At 38.4% G+C, this 17,877-nt stretch overlaps 1 protein-coding gene across 6 annotated transcripts in view; it reads right to left on the minus strand.

Moving 5' to 3' along the window:
* The window catches only part of NKAIN2 (sodium/potassium transporting ATPase interacting 2), a 987,194-nt gene that overhangs the window by 16,665 nt on the left and 952,652 nt on the right, over positions 1–17,877 (minus strand). For all 6 annotated transcript variants that reach the window (XR_002072090.2, XR_002072088.2, XR_002072089.2 and 3 more), the window contains one exon: positions 10,855–10,915. Coding sequence is in view for 2 of the 6 variants with exons in the window: in XM_019418246.2 (XP_019273791.1) it covers positions 10,855–10,915 (61 nt within the window). In the remaining 4 variants the exon portion in view is untranslated. The remainder of the gene's footprint in view (positions 1–10,854; positions 10,916–17,877) is intronic.

Genomic DNA, 17,877 nt, shown 5'->3' on the forward strand with positions numbered 1-17,877 from the left:
TGATTTTGCTAGACAAGTTTCCAGGAAGATGAGCTGTTGAGTAGTATATGTATATACTCTAGAGTATATGTAGTATATGTATTTTATAGTTACCTATTTACACACACACAGCATTTGGAACCTGAGTCATGGCGATTCTCAACTGGAAAACAGGGGGATAGAAAAAAATGTGGGACCTGGAAGAGGGGACTAGGATCGGCAGGCTTGGGCCCAAAAGAAACACTGTCCCCTCATTCAATTCACTTCAGTGAGGAAAGTGTATGGATGTTACTATGTGCTTCCCTTTGCTTTTCTGCTCTTGGGAATTCCTTAACATCAACTTCATTAGTTACAAAGGCAGCAATCCATATCCAATTTTCTTTTTGTGTCAGGATTGCTCATGTATAAACTAGGCTCCTTTGTTGGAAACATTTGCAATTAATCCCATAAACAAATAAACAAAAAATGCAAATCTTGCACTGCCTGCCCCAGCCAACTCCACCGACTCTCAGCCTGACCACCATCTATTATACACAAAAATGAATTGAAATTCCCACTTTGGGCCTAACCTAATTTTCAAGTGATAATAGGCATGGATTCCCAGAAGCTCTCTATGCCTCTTGATAGCAACTTCCTAATTTCCTTTCCTGGTAAATGTTTTAAATAAGATTTTAGCACCAAAGGAAATTAACCTTTAAATTAATTGTAATTATAAAATGCCATCACTGATTTTTGTCTTCAATCTAATTACTTTCTATTATTTAAACAAACCTCACCTCCTGTGAGCTTTAAGTTTGTTTCTCCTCCACTCCCTGTCACACAATGCCAACCAATCCTAGCAGAGGTCTCCCTGAGTCTCTGCAGCTAGAGCAGCCTCATTTAAATGTCACGCAGGATTGAGGGTTCGCCCTCTGTTCCCTTATTGACAAGGCGCTCTTTCAGAGGCTATGCTATGCATAAGGCTGCTCTGCTCAGATGTTTTTGTTCTGCATACCTGGTGGTCATCCTCAGAGATGCGGAGTTTTTTATCCTCCTGCTGTTAAGAAGGAGATAGCTAAGCCCAGCCTTCTGTCTCTATTAGAAGCCACTTCCAAAACTAAAACACAACTGGACATACTGAAGTGGGCACCTGCCAGCATCATTTATGAAAAGACGAACTTTGAATGTGGAGCCTACTTTCCCAGCACGCCTCAGCTTTGGAGGGCTCTTAGAGCTTAGTTTCCTATGTGGGCTCTTTGTCTTGTTCTCATTTGTTCTTTCGAGATGGGACTGTGGGATCCCAGGAACTTTATTTTGTGAGCGTGTCTATCTACACCGTGGTGCTAAAAGCATGCTTTTTTCCTGCCACTTAGCTGCCTTCTTTGTCATGTCATTATCAATGCGAGTACAGAGAGATGGTGAGGAAGAAGTATGGAATACCCATTACAGGTGGCCTGTGTACTGCAGAATTGGAAGATGAAGCAGAATAATCAAAATGGAAGATTTTTCTTTTAATCATTTCTGTAAATGTCACCACTTTCCCTTCCACTCACACTCCCTGTCTTTCTTTTCTATTGAGGCTGATTAAAACAACCTGAAGAGTATGAGAAAGCTTCAGTTCTCCCAGCCAGAAATATTTTCTGCATAAAATACATCCTTTACTACACCCCAGTAAGATGTCATCCTTTTTGCTGGACTGAATATTGTCACCTTAACACTATTCTTTAGAAACAAGGTCCTGATTGTTCTGAATTAACAGAGGGTAGGGGATCAATCAATTTCCTTCCCCCCATATTTTTGACTTGGGAACATGAAATTTATTTAAAGATGATTATAGTGTGTGTAGGTGTGTATGAGAGTGTGTGAATGTGAGTGTGTGTATGTATGTGTGTGCATGAGTGGAAAGCAGTATAGTACAATGGGAGAGACATTGTGAAAAAAATAGAAAATAAGAAGTGACTGTTGAGGAATCAGATTCAACTTTCACCTGAATATCCAATTTTAAAAATAATTAAAAAATTTAAAAATAAAGCTCATATATTTTCCCTTCAATGACCACGAGAGGGAGTAATTTAATAGTAGTCTGAAAAAGAGACCACTACTAACTAATGAGCAAGACAATGTAAAAACTGTATTTCACTGTTAGGGAATGCTGTTGCCTCTGATAGAAACTTGCATGTGATTGAAAGGAGGCATATGTCTATGCAGGCATTCGTTTCAGGTGCTGATCATTTATTCAATCTTTTATTTTTATATATGGCAGCATGTCTCTGCCCCACTCTTTTCTGCCATTTGCTTAGAAAATGACAAAAGTGCTTTATTATAACTGATTACCCATTTACTTACAATAAACTGGAGTCTAAGAAGATACAACATACCCTTACTAGTTTCCAAATGGTCTAAGAAATGTTTGTGGAGAGCTGATTGATTCATTCATTTATTTCCCAGATAATTACTGAGTCCTGCTCCAGGTTGGGGATTGCTAGATGCTGAGCATACAGCAGTGGTCAAGACAGGTGTGGTCCCTGAGGGCAATGGCTAATACTCTCTTATCCTGAAAGAGTCAATATGTGCTGTATTGGTGTCAGAAGTTCAAGAATAAGCTCAGTGACCTTGGGCAAGTCGTTTAATCTTTATGGGTCTACAAAATTAAGCTGTTGAAATAGAGCCATAGACAGTAGTTTTCCATCATTTTCAAGCCTGCAGTATCCCTAATCCAAAAGAAATCTTAAGCAGAATCAGAAGTTGTAAAATTAAATAAAGGTAGAGCTCCTGTGTTTTGGGTGAGTTGAGGAAGAAGCAAGGTGACAGACATCTCTTACCCTGGTCTCACTATGATTCTGTAAAGCATAACTAGAGATTAGTAGCATTCAAAATCTGGGGCTCTGGGCTTTAATATGTAATTCTGTTCAGACAAGGGGAAATGAATGGCAAGTTTGGGTTTTATGTAAGGCTAGTAGATGTGGACAAGATTATTTCACTAAGTCACCTTGAAAAATCACAAAACAAATGTTATAAGGAGATGATAAAGCAATACCATGTTAACAGTATTTTATTATTTCATTTGATTGCTTTTGTGTGATACTCTAAAAGTAAAACAGATACAGCATTCTCATAACTCTGTCAACGTGATGCCTGAGAACTTGGCACCTATTTTGAACTGCTAATTGCCTACCCCTTAGGTTATGTTTGAAGAGTGATTTATAATAACAAGAAAGAAAGCTTAGATTACCAACTAATGTGTAGTATGACCCTAACAACCAGATAGAAAGAATGGTGGATACATAGATGGGCAGATGGATAGATGGATAGATAGATAGATAGATAGATAGAAAATAAGGAGGGAGGGAAGAAGGAAGGAAGGAAGGAAGGAAGGAAAGAAGGAAGGAAGGGAAGGAGGGGAGGAAGGAGAAAGAAAGACTAGGAGCCGTATGATATGCAGAAATGTTAACTGAGAAACATAATTCAGAATCGTGGGGTCATTCTAATTTTCTTTTTTTGTTGTTTGTATTTTCTATACATTCTGCAGTAAACTTACATTTCTTTATAAACAGGGAGAAACAAATATTTTTTAAAGGGGAAGTGTTTCTTCCTGCTGCCACCTGTACCTCCCCCAAAAGTGGGAGTGTGTGTGATTGTGTTCAAAGAATTCAAACTCAATGATCCTGACAAACTGGAAAAATGATCAAAACATATAGAATAGAGTTCAATACACAGAAGTGTAGGCCAGCAGCCTTTAGAAGAAAAATCAAACAAAAATAACAGAAAATTATTAGCCTCAGAGAAGTGAATAATTTCCTGTGGTTTGCTTTTCAAATGAACGTTTCTATAAATCGATTGTGACTTTTATCCCAAGGCCACTTGAATTTAGAGAATTCAGGACAGGTTTTTATGCATTTCTGCTTGGTTGGTGGGGTTGTGCTTGTGTGTGTCTATACGTTTAAACATCTAGAATTCATTTTTCAATTTTTTTTCAAAATAAGTCCCTTTAGGGTATTATTTTTGGATGATATTCTGTATTGTTCCAGAGGTGATGTGAATATTTAATAATACTTACAAAAATACAAATCCCCTTTAGAAAAGATATGATTACTTAGAAACATGGATCCATCTTCTAGAGGACCAGTGTTTAGTTTTAGTTTAACTATTAACTACAAAGTTTATAAGAAAACATAATACAAATTGAGAAATCATGTGATTATTATCTGTTCTGGGTTGGTGATATTTTCCATGGCTGCGTGTCTTCCTTTCAATTGTCACCTCGAACAGCGCTAATGAGGCAGAGAGAGAAGTTTTTCGTTCTATCACTGTAAGTGGACATCCATCTGTGGTGCAGAAGATCTCAGCATTAAGTGAGAGAAGAGCTACATATATAATAAAAGGCATGCCAGGCCGAGAATCTCGGAATGTTTCATCTCTTTCACAGAACTTTGTAAAAGAGAACAAGTAGAGGAGAATAGAAGGGAGCGGAGGTCATAAGGAAAACTCAGCATGGCTGGCAACAGATGACACAGGAAAGAGCCTTGCCACAAAGACGGCTCAGCAAGGGTCGCCTGCTTTCCTGGAGCAAGCCTTTCCTCCGAAGAAATAGCACTGCCTTTTCATGAACAAATACATAAAAGTGCATTGCAATGGTTGCCTCCCTTGAATAGGGTTCACATGTCAAGGCACACCCGCTGGAGCAGGCCTCCAGCTTTTTTCCTGGGGAGGAGCTACTCATCTGAAGCCAGATCACCCCCCACCACAGCAGGAGGCACTGCCCGGGAACTCCTAAGAGAGCATGGAGCCAGGACACTGGGAAGTATTACAGCCTGGAGAGACGGACCAGTGAGCCACTGCTCGCCCCAATCTATGCCCCATAGAAGTTGTCAAACGTCCAGGAGCCACATGGCGTGTGCGCGCATGGCAGGTAGAAGAGGGGCATGTGTGGATTTGGATATAGAACTTTACCAAAAGAAATTCCCCCCAAATTTATATGGTAAAGGCCTAACCTCTAATATGATTGTATTTGGAGAAGGGCCTTTAAAGAGGCAATTAATTTTAAATGAAGTCATAAGGATGGGGCCCTAATCCAACAGGACTGGTGTCCTTTTAAGAGAAGGAAGAGACGCCAGGGGCAAGACTGTACACAGAGGGCAAAGTGAGAAGTCAGCTGTCTGCAAGCAAAGGGAGAGGTTTCGGTTGAAACCAAACCTGCCAGTACTTTGATCTTGGACTTTTAGCCTCTGGGACCATGAGAAAGTATATGTCTGTTGTTTAAGCCATGCAGGATGTGGTATTTTGTGATTGTGGCCCTAGGTGACCACGACATGGGGGCGGGAGTGTCCCCATCTTCCTGCTGCTCCGAGGAAGCGACTCTGCTCCCAGGGCTGCTGTCACCTCCTAGTCAGCACAGCAGATGGCAGTGGTGTCCTGCGAGTTTGCACAGCCAGCTAGCCTGTCAGCCTGCGCCTCTGGCTTAGGTAACTAAAGGGTCAGAGACGTAAACTTCAAGGTCCAGGCTTTTTCATTGGAAAAAAAAAATCTTTGCATTAAAGTATATCCAACTATTTATCTTTATCTATCTATCTATCTATCTATCATCTATCTATCTATCTATCTATCTATCAAGCTGGGCTTCACAAAAGTAAATGAGATACTGTTTTTTTTTTTTAATTTTTTTTCTTAACATTTATTTATTTTTGAGACAGAGAGAGACAGAGCATGAATGGGGGAGGGTCAGAGAGAGAGAGGGAGACACAGAATCTGAAACAGGCTCCAGGCTCTGAGCTGTCAGCACAGAGCCCGACGCGGGGCTCAAACTCACGGACCGCAAGATCATGACCTGAGCCGAAGTCGGCTGCTTAACCGACTGAGCCACCCAGGCGCCCCTGAGATACTGTTTAAAAGGAGAAATAAGGGGAAAAAATCTCAGGCATTTGGTGTGCCTACAGTCTAACTGCCTCTAGTTCAGTGATGACTTATTGCTATTTTATGTAGTGAAGTGGGAGAGTTTGCTTACAGAGACTGAACCCTTTCCATAGTTTCCCTGCAGGCTTCTGCTGTTGAAGCTCCCTGGCTACACTTGCTGTTAGGGCTTGAGATAGTAAAACTGAGCATATAGCTGGCCAGCTTCGTATTGAAATCAAGAATACCTTCATTTTCCAGTTGCCAAAATTGGGCCCTTATCTCTACTGTCCATTTTCAGCACAGTTACAGAACTAAAACTCTTCTCTGTTCTTCCCGAGTCTCTTAGGAATGAAAACTTACCTATTTTCGCAAGCACGTGGCTAGCATACCCTCCTGCTACTAAATTGCTATCAGAATGCTTCACTGCAGACCTATAGCAGGTAAGAACAGACACTTTCCGAGATCCCTTCCCTGTTTACCTATACATTAAACTTCTCCCATAATTCAGGCCTTACCTTCTGAGAAATTAGACAGAAATTAGACAGAAATTTCAGATCTTTTTTACTTGTGAGCATTGGAATTCATGTGTTCTAGGCAGGGTCTGTAGGTGAATATTCAGACAGATGATGAAGGCAAGGATAATACAAGGGAAATATCAATCCAAAGCATTGTACTCAACACTCATCATTTACCCCCATGTCTAAATGATCATAATAAATAAACCTAACTGGACACAGAACTGGCCCAAATGAGCATCTTCTCCAGGATTTTTAGTAGTGCCATGATTGTCTAAGGTAAGCAGCCGTCTATGTGGACATACAAATAAACAAGTTGTTCATATCTAACCCACCGAGCAAAAAGACTAAAATTGGAAAACTTATTTATGAGAAGCCTGCTTGTGATTTGTGTTAAGAAAGGCAGATAAGGTGTCATGGTCAAAATATGCATAATGATATAAGCACTATTTGGGGGAGCTTTCTTTTGAAAATAGATTATTAGATGCTTGAAAGAGAAACCTGACCTTCCCAGAGATATTTGTGACTTCATATCTTCTGGGATTTACATAATTTGGCCAAAGCTTGATATAGGTTGGAATTCCTTAAACTGAGTCCTTCAGAATTCTAATTCTCTGGGATATTAAGATTTCTTATGAAAAGGCATTTTGTGTTCAAATGTTTGGGATATTAACTATACTTTTAATTTGTGTAAATTAATGCTTTAACATCTCTTTACAAAATGACTACTGGCTGTTCCCAAGTAAACCCTAGCTCACCTAAAACATCTGGAGACTTTAGGTACTCCCAGGCCATATTGTCTAATAGTCACAGTGAATATGGGTTCAAACTTAGCCAGCTAATCCTAAACCCATTTACCCTACTTTGCCCATTCCTGTCCAATGAAACCACACGGCCAACAATTCTGCTCTCTCTTGCTGGCCTGTGACCCCTCCTAGTGGCCTTTTATGGTGTGCTGTGTTCTCCCTGGGGAAATAGAGCATAGTAGAACTACAGAAATCTTCCTAGTTTTTCTCTCTCTCTTTTTAGAATTTTTAAAAAAGTTCATTTATTTTTGAGAGACAGAGAGAGATAGAGTGGGGGGGGGGGTTGCAGAGAGAGAGGGAGAGAAAATCCCAAGTAGACTCCATTTTGTCAGTGCAGAGCCCAATACAGAGCTTGATGTCATGAACTGTGTGAGATCATGGCCTGAGCTGACATCAAGAGTCAGATGCTCAAACAACTGAGCCATCCAGGCACCCCTCTAGTTTTTCTATTATTATTATTTTATTATTTTTTTAAACATTTTATTTTTTGAGAGACAGAGAGGAACAGACCATAAGCAGGAGAGGGGCAGAGAGAGAGAGAGGGAGACACCAATCCAAAGCAGGCACTAGGTTCTGAACTGTCAGCACAGAGCCCGATGCAGGGCTCAAACTCACGAATGCAAGATCATGACCTGAGCCGAAGTCGGACACTCAATCAACCGAGCCACCCAGGCACCCCCTAGTTTTTCTCTTTGATTTGCATCTGGCCTCACCCAACATAGTATGGTTCAAACAAAACTATGGAAGAGGAAAAATCAAACACACTCTACTGGAAAATCCTCAGAGTTGTTAATATGTAAATGTGCATCCTAAATTTTTAGTGTCAAACTTACTTGGCTTTGGAATCTTTTCTGAGTAATATATTTTATGGAACTAGCATTTCTGGGATCTCCTTTGGGAAGCACTCTTCTAGATGGATACTGATTATCTGTCTAGGAGATTTGGTGTGACAGTATTTTCTGCAGATAAAAATGCATTGACATCATTGTGAAATGAAGTCAAACATTATATATAGTGTAAGGAAAGCTCAATTCCCATATGAAATTTGGACTTTCCCTTCACCAAAATTTTGGCACAAAGACACTGAATGATAATATTTGAATGAACACACATTTTCAACTCCACATAGGTTGTGAAGTCCATGTATTTTAAAATCCATACATCTATCACCCTTCCTAATCTTTGAATATATCTTTTGTGCATAAGACAAGTGCTTACAAGGTATTTTTTCTTGTACATTAATTAGGCACCTCAATTTCAATCTGTCTAAATGGAACCAATTATTACATTCCTATTCTACTTTCCTCAAATGACATTTCCATTTAACCATTCACTTGCACCAGAAACCCAGATATCTATCAGGCCTTCTCTTACACAGTACCCATCCACCACCCATTTATCACTTCCTTTTTCCATGTCTCTTTTTAACATCTATCCTCTCCATCTCCAATACAGAGATGTCCAGACCTTAATCATCTCCTATCTCATTTTCATGATGTCCTAACTAGTCTCCTTTTTCCTAATCTTGCCCCCGACCAAAGTCTTTCCTTCACACTGAGATGAATATGATTTTTCTAAAGTATATTTCTGATTACATCATGCTTTTTTCATAAACTACCTGCCAATTGACTTGCCATCACGCTATACAAAATAAAGTCCAAACTCCTTACTCTGTTATGACCATTTTTCTACCGACTCGTTCACGCTCACTTTTCTAATCTTCTCTGGAAATGCAGATACAATTCAGTCGTATTAGTGTGGCTGCTCTGTCCCCAGTATGGCAGGCTGTATATGCCATGGTGCTTTTTCATCTTTTGCCTGGGATCACCTTACTCTCACATCAGCTACTGAACAAATATCTATTCATCTTTCAATCTATTCATCACCCATGCTCAAGGGTGTCTTTCTCTGTGAAACCTTTCCTGGTCCCTTTCCTATTTCCCCACAAGATACACTCTATGGAATTTTATTATACTTACATGTTTAGATGTTGGTTTTTCACGACTAGATAGTGACTTACTAGAAAGGAGGAAGCAGTGTCAGGTCATTAATTTAGAGGAGACACTTTTTCAGTCACAGTAATAATACATGGTAAAATCAGGAATATGTAGCACATAGTTTGTTATTCATTGTGTTAAAAGGAATAATGGTCCTTTCACTAAAAGAGCATTTGTATAACACTCCTCAGTAAATCAAGTGCTATATCATGCTTTGGAGATTTTAAGATTAGTAATACACAACTTTTACCTATAGTAAGTCACCATCTAGTCATGAAAAACCAACATCTAAACATGTAAGTATAATAAAATTCCATAGAGTGTATCTTGTGGGGAAATAGGAAAGGGACCAGGAAAGGTTTCACAGAGAAAGACACCCTTGAGCATGGGTGATGAATAGATTGAAAGATGAATAGATATTTGTTCAGTAGCTGATGTGAGAGTAAGGTGATCCCAGGCAAAAGATGAAAAAGCACCATGGCATATACAGCCTGCCATACTGGGGACAGAGCAGCCACACTAATACGACTGAATTGTATCTGCATTTCCAGAGAAGATTAGAAAAGTGAGCGTGAACGAGTCGGTAGAAAAATGGTCATAACAGAGTAAGGAGTTTGGACTTTATTTTGTATAGCGTGATGGCAAGTCAATTGGCAGGTAGTTTATGAAAAAAGCATGATGTAATCAGAAATATACTTTAGAAAAATCACATTCGTATCAGTTTGAAGGAAAGACTTTGGTGGGGGGCAAGATTAGGAAAAAGGTTGATTGGAAAGTGAAGAAGAAACACATATCTCTCTTTGGAATTTTCCTCAAATTATCCTGTAACAGAGCAGTGGATCTCATCTTTTCCATCTTGAAATCCCAACCATTATGAATATTTTTGGAAACGAAAAAAAAAATATCCCCAACTTTAATTTTTTCCTCAGAGTAAATATAGCTGCAGAGGCAAGTACTCATGATAGTACCAAGAGAGTAGAATGTTTTTCCAATCTTCCTATTTCAGATCCTTAAGGGGCAAGGAAGGAGTGAAACCTTCCATCTGCCATGTTTAGAAGAGCAAAACACAGTGAAGCCACTTAGAGGCTTGTAAGATGGTACCAGGTCTAAACTCTAGAGCTACCAATAGGACTCAATGCTGGAACTCTGACAGAGAGTTATAGCCATTTGGATCAAATTGTAGGAACAAAAAGGAAATATGAGCATTTGGTTTCCTGAAGACACATTTCTTAAATTAGTCTGAAGTCAGTTCTTGAAAAGTTTAGGAACTATTCCAAACTGTTGATTATTGGGATTTTTAGTCCTGGGTGAAACTGATTAGGCATTAATACCTAATAAGGGTTTCTAAAAAGAAAACAGTCAAATTAACCACACTTAAAAATCATTCCTGTCCTCAATTTCCCCTCTTTATTCTCTACTAGAATTGTTATAAGAGAAATAAATCTTTAAAAATGCATTTAGTAAAATTAAAGAATGTTTTTGAAATGTTTTCAAAATGGGTGCTTCTCCATTTTTTCAATATGTTGGATATTTTTACAAAAACACTTTATCCCAATGAATACAAAAGGTTTATTCCTTGTTCCAATGTTGTGTTGGGGGATACTGTCTGAGAAGTAAGAAGGGTAGGTAGGAGGCAGTGAAGGAGATGCTTTGAACTTGAAAGAAACAGAATAGAGCTTTAATACTTACAGCTGTCCTCTTCTTCAGTTATACATTTCACAACATAACAGGCGTAGATGAACCCTGCCAGCTGAAACAAAACAAAGATGCTTTAGACAGGAAGCAAAGACAATGGTACTGGACCTCACTGGGTAGTGGCTTAATGGCAGGCAGTGTATAATTAGAGACAGTGTTCAAAAATGATGGTTTCTCATACTGAACCTTGACTCCAGTGTGGACTCTTGATTCAAGTGATGTCTATTTTCCTTATAAATAAATGCATTGCTCTCTTTTTCTCTGAACTGCATTTATGTGCAAGATTTGTTCATTGCCAGGCAATCTAAAACAAGTTATTTTAGGTACAGGGAAAAAAATTATGGTCATTTATTAAAGGAATAACATTTGCATTTGTGCCAATCAACTTCTAATTTACTTTCATTAGCCAAGAGCCTTAGATTCTAAAATTGGACTCTCACCGACTAACAGAAAAATGTTTTGAGGGAAAAAATATTAAGATTCAGTGGCATGTTGCATGGAAGAAAAACTCTTATTTAGACCTGTAACAGGAACCAGGGCACACCAAGCACAAGCAGGTTGACATGTTACACAAAGCGATGGAGTGGGTGCCTGTAGGTAAGATACGTCATGATGCACTGAATCCAGGATAGCACAAATCACATCATCCTTTCCGAAACATACTGCCAAAAGGCCCCTACGGTCAGAGAAGTCTTTGCTCACTGAAATTGTTAAGGAACACCTCAAAGTTCTTTGATATCTATTCCCTCAGATTGAGTGGTTTTGTATTCCTTTGTATCAGTAGCATATTTATTTAGTGAAATTATGAATGCTGGTAAAAGTATGCAAAACTAATATAATCTCCTAACAGTGGAATTCCCCCCTCCCCATAATTCTGTTTGGGGGATTCCAGAAAGGATGGAACAGTGATGAAGATTATGCTCAATGATATTTCAGAAAAGCATTGATCTGGCTGAGAACTGACAGTATATGATAATATTTGGCATGGGGAAGGGAACATGAGGAAAGGCTGTGGTCTCCCATTAGGAAGCTAAGTCACAGGGCAAAAAGGAGCTGATGGGAGGAGCCAAATGAAATTGTTTTTTCATTAGCTGACAGTTATCTTTCTGGAAGATGTGAGTGGAACACTTTAAGTCAGAGGGTACGCTGACAGGTATTTAATGAGCACAGTATTATCTGGAGAGAAAGAGGGGTCCGGTTAAAAGAGAGACTTTAGAAAATCTCTAATTTGGATTTGAGGTAGAAAGGCATATTCTGGCAGACTCTAGCTCTATTCCAAAACGAACTGGCATAGAATAAGACAGTGGTGGGGCGCCTGGGTGGCGCAGTCGGTTAAGCGTCCGATTTCAGCCAGGTCACGATCTCGCGGTCCGTGAGTTCGAGCCCCGCGTCGGGCTCTGGGCTGATGGCTCAGAGCCTGGAGCCTGTTTCAGATTCTGTGTCTCCCTCTCTCAGCCCCTCCCCCGTTCATGCTCTGTCTGTCTCTCTCTGTCCCAAAAATAAATAAATAAAAAAAAAACGTTGAAAAAAAAAAAAAGAATAAGACAGTGGTTATCCTGGCATAGAAGTAGTGACCCGCTTGGAGGAGGAATGGGTGAGGAAGAAGATCCCTGCAACATATTCTTCAAGGGCTTTTGTTTTCAAATGCTGGGTGAGAGGGGATGTATACCTCCTCTCCTCCCACTCCCAGATTTAGTATCTGAACCAGTACACATCATGGAGAGCTACAGAAGAATACCAATAATATATTAGCAGTAGTTTTTTCTTTTCTTTTCTTTTCTTTTCTTTTCTTTTCTTTTCTTTTCTTTTCTTTTCTTTTCTTTTCTTTTCAAGCATATCTTAGAAAAATCATTGGGGTGCCTGGGTGGCTCAGTCGGTTGAGCATCTGACTCTTGACTTCAGCTCGGGTCATCATCTCATGTTTTGTGAGATTGAGCCCCCAGTCACACTCTGTGCTGACAGTGTGGAGCCTAGTTGTGACTCTCTCTCTCTCTCTCTCTCTCTTTCTCTCTCTCTCTCAAAATAGATAACTAAACTTAAAAAAAAAAAAGGAAAATCATCAAATCATCATTTTTCTCTTTAAATGGTATGTTGCAATGGGCAATAAAATAGTGGTAGTAAGAACTGTTTCCTTATATAATAGAATCATCAGGTGGTATTAAGAACAGCTTTAGCATAGATTTTGATTGGACCAAACAAAATCACACAATTTGAACATTTTCACGGATACTGAAAAAAAATAGACTATACTAACATTTCTTAATCTTTCATCCAACAGGATCCATGAAAATGCTCTTATCATTGAGTGAGCCAGTCCCATGGGTACTCTGTCACTAGTACTTGGATTTGACTGTGATGAGTTGAAAAGGCTATGGGTTTGGTTAAATCCCTTGGGTACTGCTTATATAGCTCCTTCCCTTCTTCCACAGGGAGTCCTTATCATCCTTGACTAAATTCTATCTATTTATCAATAGTTTATCTCTTCAGTTTTAAATACTTACTACTTGAATTATCTATAAAGCAACTTTTTCCTAGTCACAAACTTTTCTTTTGATCTTCACCCATCACTTATTACTTCTAAATGAAAATCTAGGTAAAGAGCATTGATAAATTCTGAGATCCAGGGCCAATAAATTTAAGCTTCTCATTAAAGTGTCACTAGATTCTAGATTATTAACTGTACTACTCTCCCAGAATGCAGCCAAGGCCCTGTATTCTGCTTACCAGTGATCTTTTAATTGTATTCAGTTGCATTCTTTAACTATCAGGGGAGCTCCTTTGATATAAAAGTAAATCCTGCTGCATTTCATTACAAAAGCTTGCTGATTAAGAGAACTTTAGCTTTTAAATTGGTCACCTCTAAATACAAATGGAAATTAGTTCCCCCCAAATTAATCAAGATTCATAAACCTCTGTTATCTTCCAATTTTCCTATACCATATAAATTTATAATTTAATTCTTACTCCATAGCAATTTAAAAAATTTACCTACAGAAAGGGACTTCAAATCATTTGTAACTCCAAATGCTTCCTATAATGTGCAATACCTATAATTGCTATGTGGGTTACAAAGACAAACTCAGCCAGAGTTTCTCAACCTTGGCACCATTGGCATTTGGGCTGGGAAATACTTTTATGTAAGATCTGTTGTGAATTATAGGATGCTTCTCCAGAAACATCCTACAATCAATCCACTTGACAACTGAGAAAATCAAAAATGTCTGCAGACATTGCCATATGTCCCTTAAAGGATAAAATTGCCCCAAGTTAGAGCCACTGTTTTAGATAGTCTTCCCAGCAGGATCGAGGAAAACTCTGGGAAGATGTAAATTATGTTCAGGGAGGAGCAAACAGCTCCATTCAGAGGAGTTTGGGCAATGGGAAGGGAATAATGGTGCCCAAATCAGAGAACAATGACCCATGTTGTCAAAGTAGATCAGAGTACATGGAATTAAAAAAATTATTTGGGTGACCTGGGTGGCTCAGTCAGTTAAGCATCCGCCTTTGGCTCAGGTCCTGATCTTGCAGTTCATGAGTTTGAGCCCCACATCGGGCTGTGTGCTGACAGCTCAGAGCCTGGAGCCTGCTTTGGATTCTGTGTCTCCTCTCTCTGCCCCTCCCCTGTTCCCACTCTGTCTGTCTGTCTGTCTGTCTCTCTCTTAAAGATAAAATAAACATTAAAATTAAAAAATAAAATAAAATAAAATAATTTTATTTTGTTCTTTACTTAAATATAACTAGAATAACAATGAAAGATACCAGTGGTATTACACTAGGCAAACATACAATTATCCACTTATGTAAAACAAAACAAAACAAAACAAAATATTCCAGTTGTTTTAGTCTTTGGCATTCAAAGCAGAGCTAAGCCTAAATCTTATTTTTATTGATCTTTTTATTTTATTCATCTTTTTTATTCATCTTTTCACCTTGATACATCTAATATGATTTGTTCACTTCTAATTCACCTGACAGGGAATTCATATCATCTTGATATCATTATTGGTTGAAAGGAAATGATATTTTCTCTCTATAACTAATCAGATTAAAATTCTTTTTTGTATCTACAAACCAAATTATGATTGCATGTCCCAGAAATTCACTTAGAAGCTAATAGATAAGAGGAAACCAAAGCCTTTTGGTAAGTACTTAAAAAAAGATTCAATTGTAGTAATTGAAAATGTAACAACCTTAGTTTTTAAAATACTATCTTTTGGATTTCTCTTTCCAGGAAGTTGGAGTACACATAGTTGTCTCTAACCCTAGTCTCACTAAAAGTGCAACTGAAAAAAATAAGACATTTTATATATAACACACATAGGAAGATACTGAAAAGTGGAAAGAATGTGGACTCCTAGAAACGTTGAGACCCAAGGAAAAACATGGGAATGAGTTCCCTATTTTTCTTTCGTCTCATATATACCAGATCTGGAGCTGAAGAAGCTCACAACTCAGAAATGCCAACAGGCACAGATCAAAAAGCCCCAGTAAAAGCCTACTTTCTCTAGCCAAATGACCAGGAAAAAGACAGCCTAGTAAGACATAATGTTAAGATGATAATAGCTTTTCTTTGGCCAACATCACAGAAAAAAACTGTAGTTCCATTCCCCAACCACAGGAACAAAGAGTGGGGGGGTGTCAAGACACCCCCCATCACCATGCTGCAGTGTCTGAGAAGTCAGGCAGAAAAGTTGGACTTGCATTTTTTTCAGAAAGGAGGAAGACCCTCTCCTTAGTGTCAGTTAGAGACCATGGGGGGAATCTAGCTTCCAACCTCACTCTGTAGTATGGAGGCACATCTCAGGTGGTGTCAGGGAGATCTAGTGGAGAATCAGAATTTTTACCAATGCTGAGAAGTAATGAGGGCAATCCTCTATCCCCATGGTGTCAGACAAAGGCACCTGAGAGCAGTAACAAGACATTGCTACCCACCCCCCCCAACCTTGGAGATATTATTGAAGGCCAAGTGGGGGGCAGGAACTTCCACTGCCTCCCAGCCTTAATGAGAAGCCCTTCCCCTTCTGTGGTTTCAAAGGAAGATGAGTGGGGAACTGGACTTCTATCCCACTTGGAAGTGATGAGTGTTATCTCTCCTTCACCTGCCAAAGTGGTTTCAGAAGAAGCCGCCATCTAAAACAGGAGGTTTAAGAAAGGTCTAGAGTCTCATAATATAATACCCAAAATGCCCATGTTTCAATGTAAAAGTTCAACATGCTAGTAAGGAAGATCTCAAGCTGAATGAAAAAAGGCAATCAGTTGCAGTTAACACAGAGCTGGATGATAGAGATGTTACAATTATCTGACAAATATTTTAAAGTAGTTTTCATAAAAATGCTTCAACAAGCAATTTATGAACACATTTGAAATAAATTTAAAAAATAGTCTCAGCAAAGAAATAGAAGAACTAAAGAAGAACCAGATTGAAAATTTAGAGCTAAAAAAATGCAGTAACAACAACAAAACTGAACTACAGAATGGAGAAGACAAGAAGGAATCCATGAATTTGAATTCATAGAATAATAGAAATTATCCAATATGGACAAGAGAGAAAAAAGTAGATTGAAAAAAATGAACAGAGCCTCAGGGACCCTTGAAACTATAGTAAAACAGATGACATATGTGTCATTGGTGCCCTGAAATGAAAATAGAGCAGTACTAAAAAAGTACTAAAAAAATAGTGACTGAAAACTTCCTAAATTTGACAAATGATGTGAAATTACATATTCAAAAAGTTGAGTGAAGCCCAAACAGGGTAAGTCCAAAGAAATTCACACCAAGATACATGACAGTCAAAATTTGAAAAATCAGACACAAAAATCTTGAAAGCAGAAAGAGGGAAATATTTATGTACCCCAGTTTAAAAACCAGTTTGTGGGTTTCCTTTAAAACTAAACATACAAGTACAATACAACCCAGCAATTGCACTCATGGCCATTTACCCCAAAGAAATGAAGATGTGTTCACACAAACAACTGTACACATGTTTATAGCAGCTTTATCCATAATAGACAAAAACTGGACACAACCCAGATGTCCTTAAGTAGGTGAGTAAAGAAACAGTGATATGTTCACATCATGGAATACTACTCAGCAATAAAAGGAAAGGACTATTGATATATATGCAGCTACCTGTATGAAAATCCATAGAATTATGCTGGGTGAAGAAAGCCAATCCTAAAAGCTTATATAATATATAATGTCATTTATATTACATTCTTGGCACGACAAAATTATAGAAATTGAGAACAGATTAGTGGTTGCCAGGGATTAAGTTAGGTGGGAGTCACAGGTGGATGTGGTTGTAAAGAGGCATCATGATGGATCCTTATCTGATAGAAGTTTGGCAATCACCATCCTCTCAGTGATACTGTGCTATAGTTTGCAAGATGTTACAACTGGGGGAACCTGGGTAAAGGGTATACAGGATCTTTCTGCATTATTTCACAATTGCATGTGATCTACAATTATCTCACAGTGGAAAGTTTAATTTAAAAATACTGTATTTTAGGCAACTATTATTTATGTTAAAAACATTTATATTTTAATGTTTGAATTTGTAAATTTATGGAAACAAAATAGATATGCTTGTTTTCTTCAGTACAAAGACATATTTTAATTCTGAGCTCTTAGACCAACACAGAAGTCTACAATAGTTTTTGATGTTGATACAATATAGAATCACTATTTGACACTCTTTTTTGACTGGGGTTGGAGGTGAGGGGTAGCAAACACTACTTTCTTATCTGCAATTATCTCTTTCTCAAATAAATTAGTTTTATGTTTCATTTAAACGAAGTCATCTACTTTTGTTCTCAGTTCATAATTCAGATGCTATAAGCCCATGCTTTTTGTAATATGAATTTGAACAGAAGGATATTATGCCCTCACAAAATATACTTTTAAGTTGCAAATGATTTTACTTGCTCTTTTGTACCTTGCTCCATTTACATAATTTGAGATTGCTTCAGCAAAGGATTCTAATATGATTATATCAGTATTATTAATGAAGGTCTTTTA

The sequence above is a fragment of the Panthera pardus genome, unplaced genomic scaffold (assembly GCF_024362965.1).
Source record: "Panthera pardus isolate Hobbes unplaced genomic scaffold, ASM2436296v1 HiC_scaffold_17, whole genome shotgun sequence".
NCBI lineage: Eukaryota > Metazoa > Chordata > Mammalia > Carnivora > Felidae > Panthera > Panthera pardus.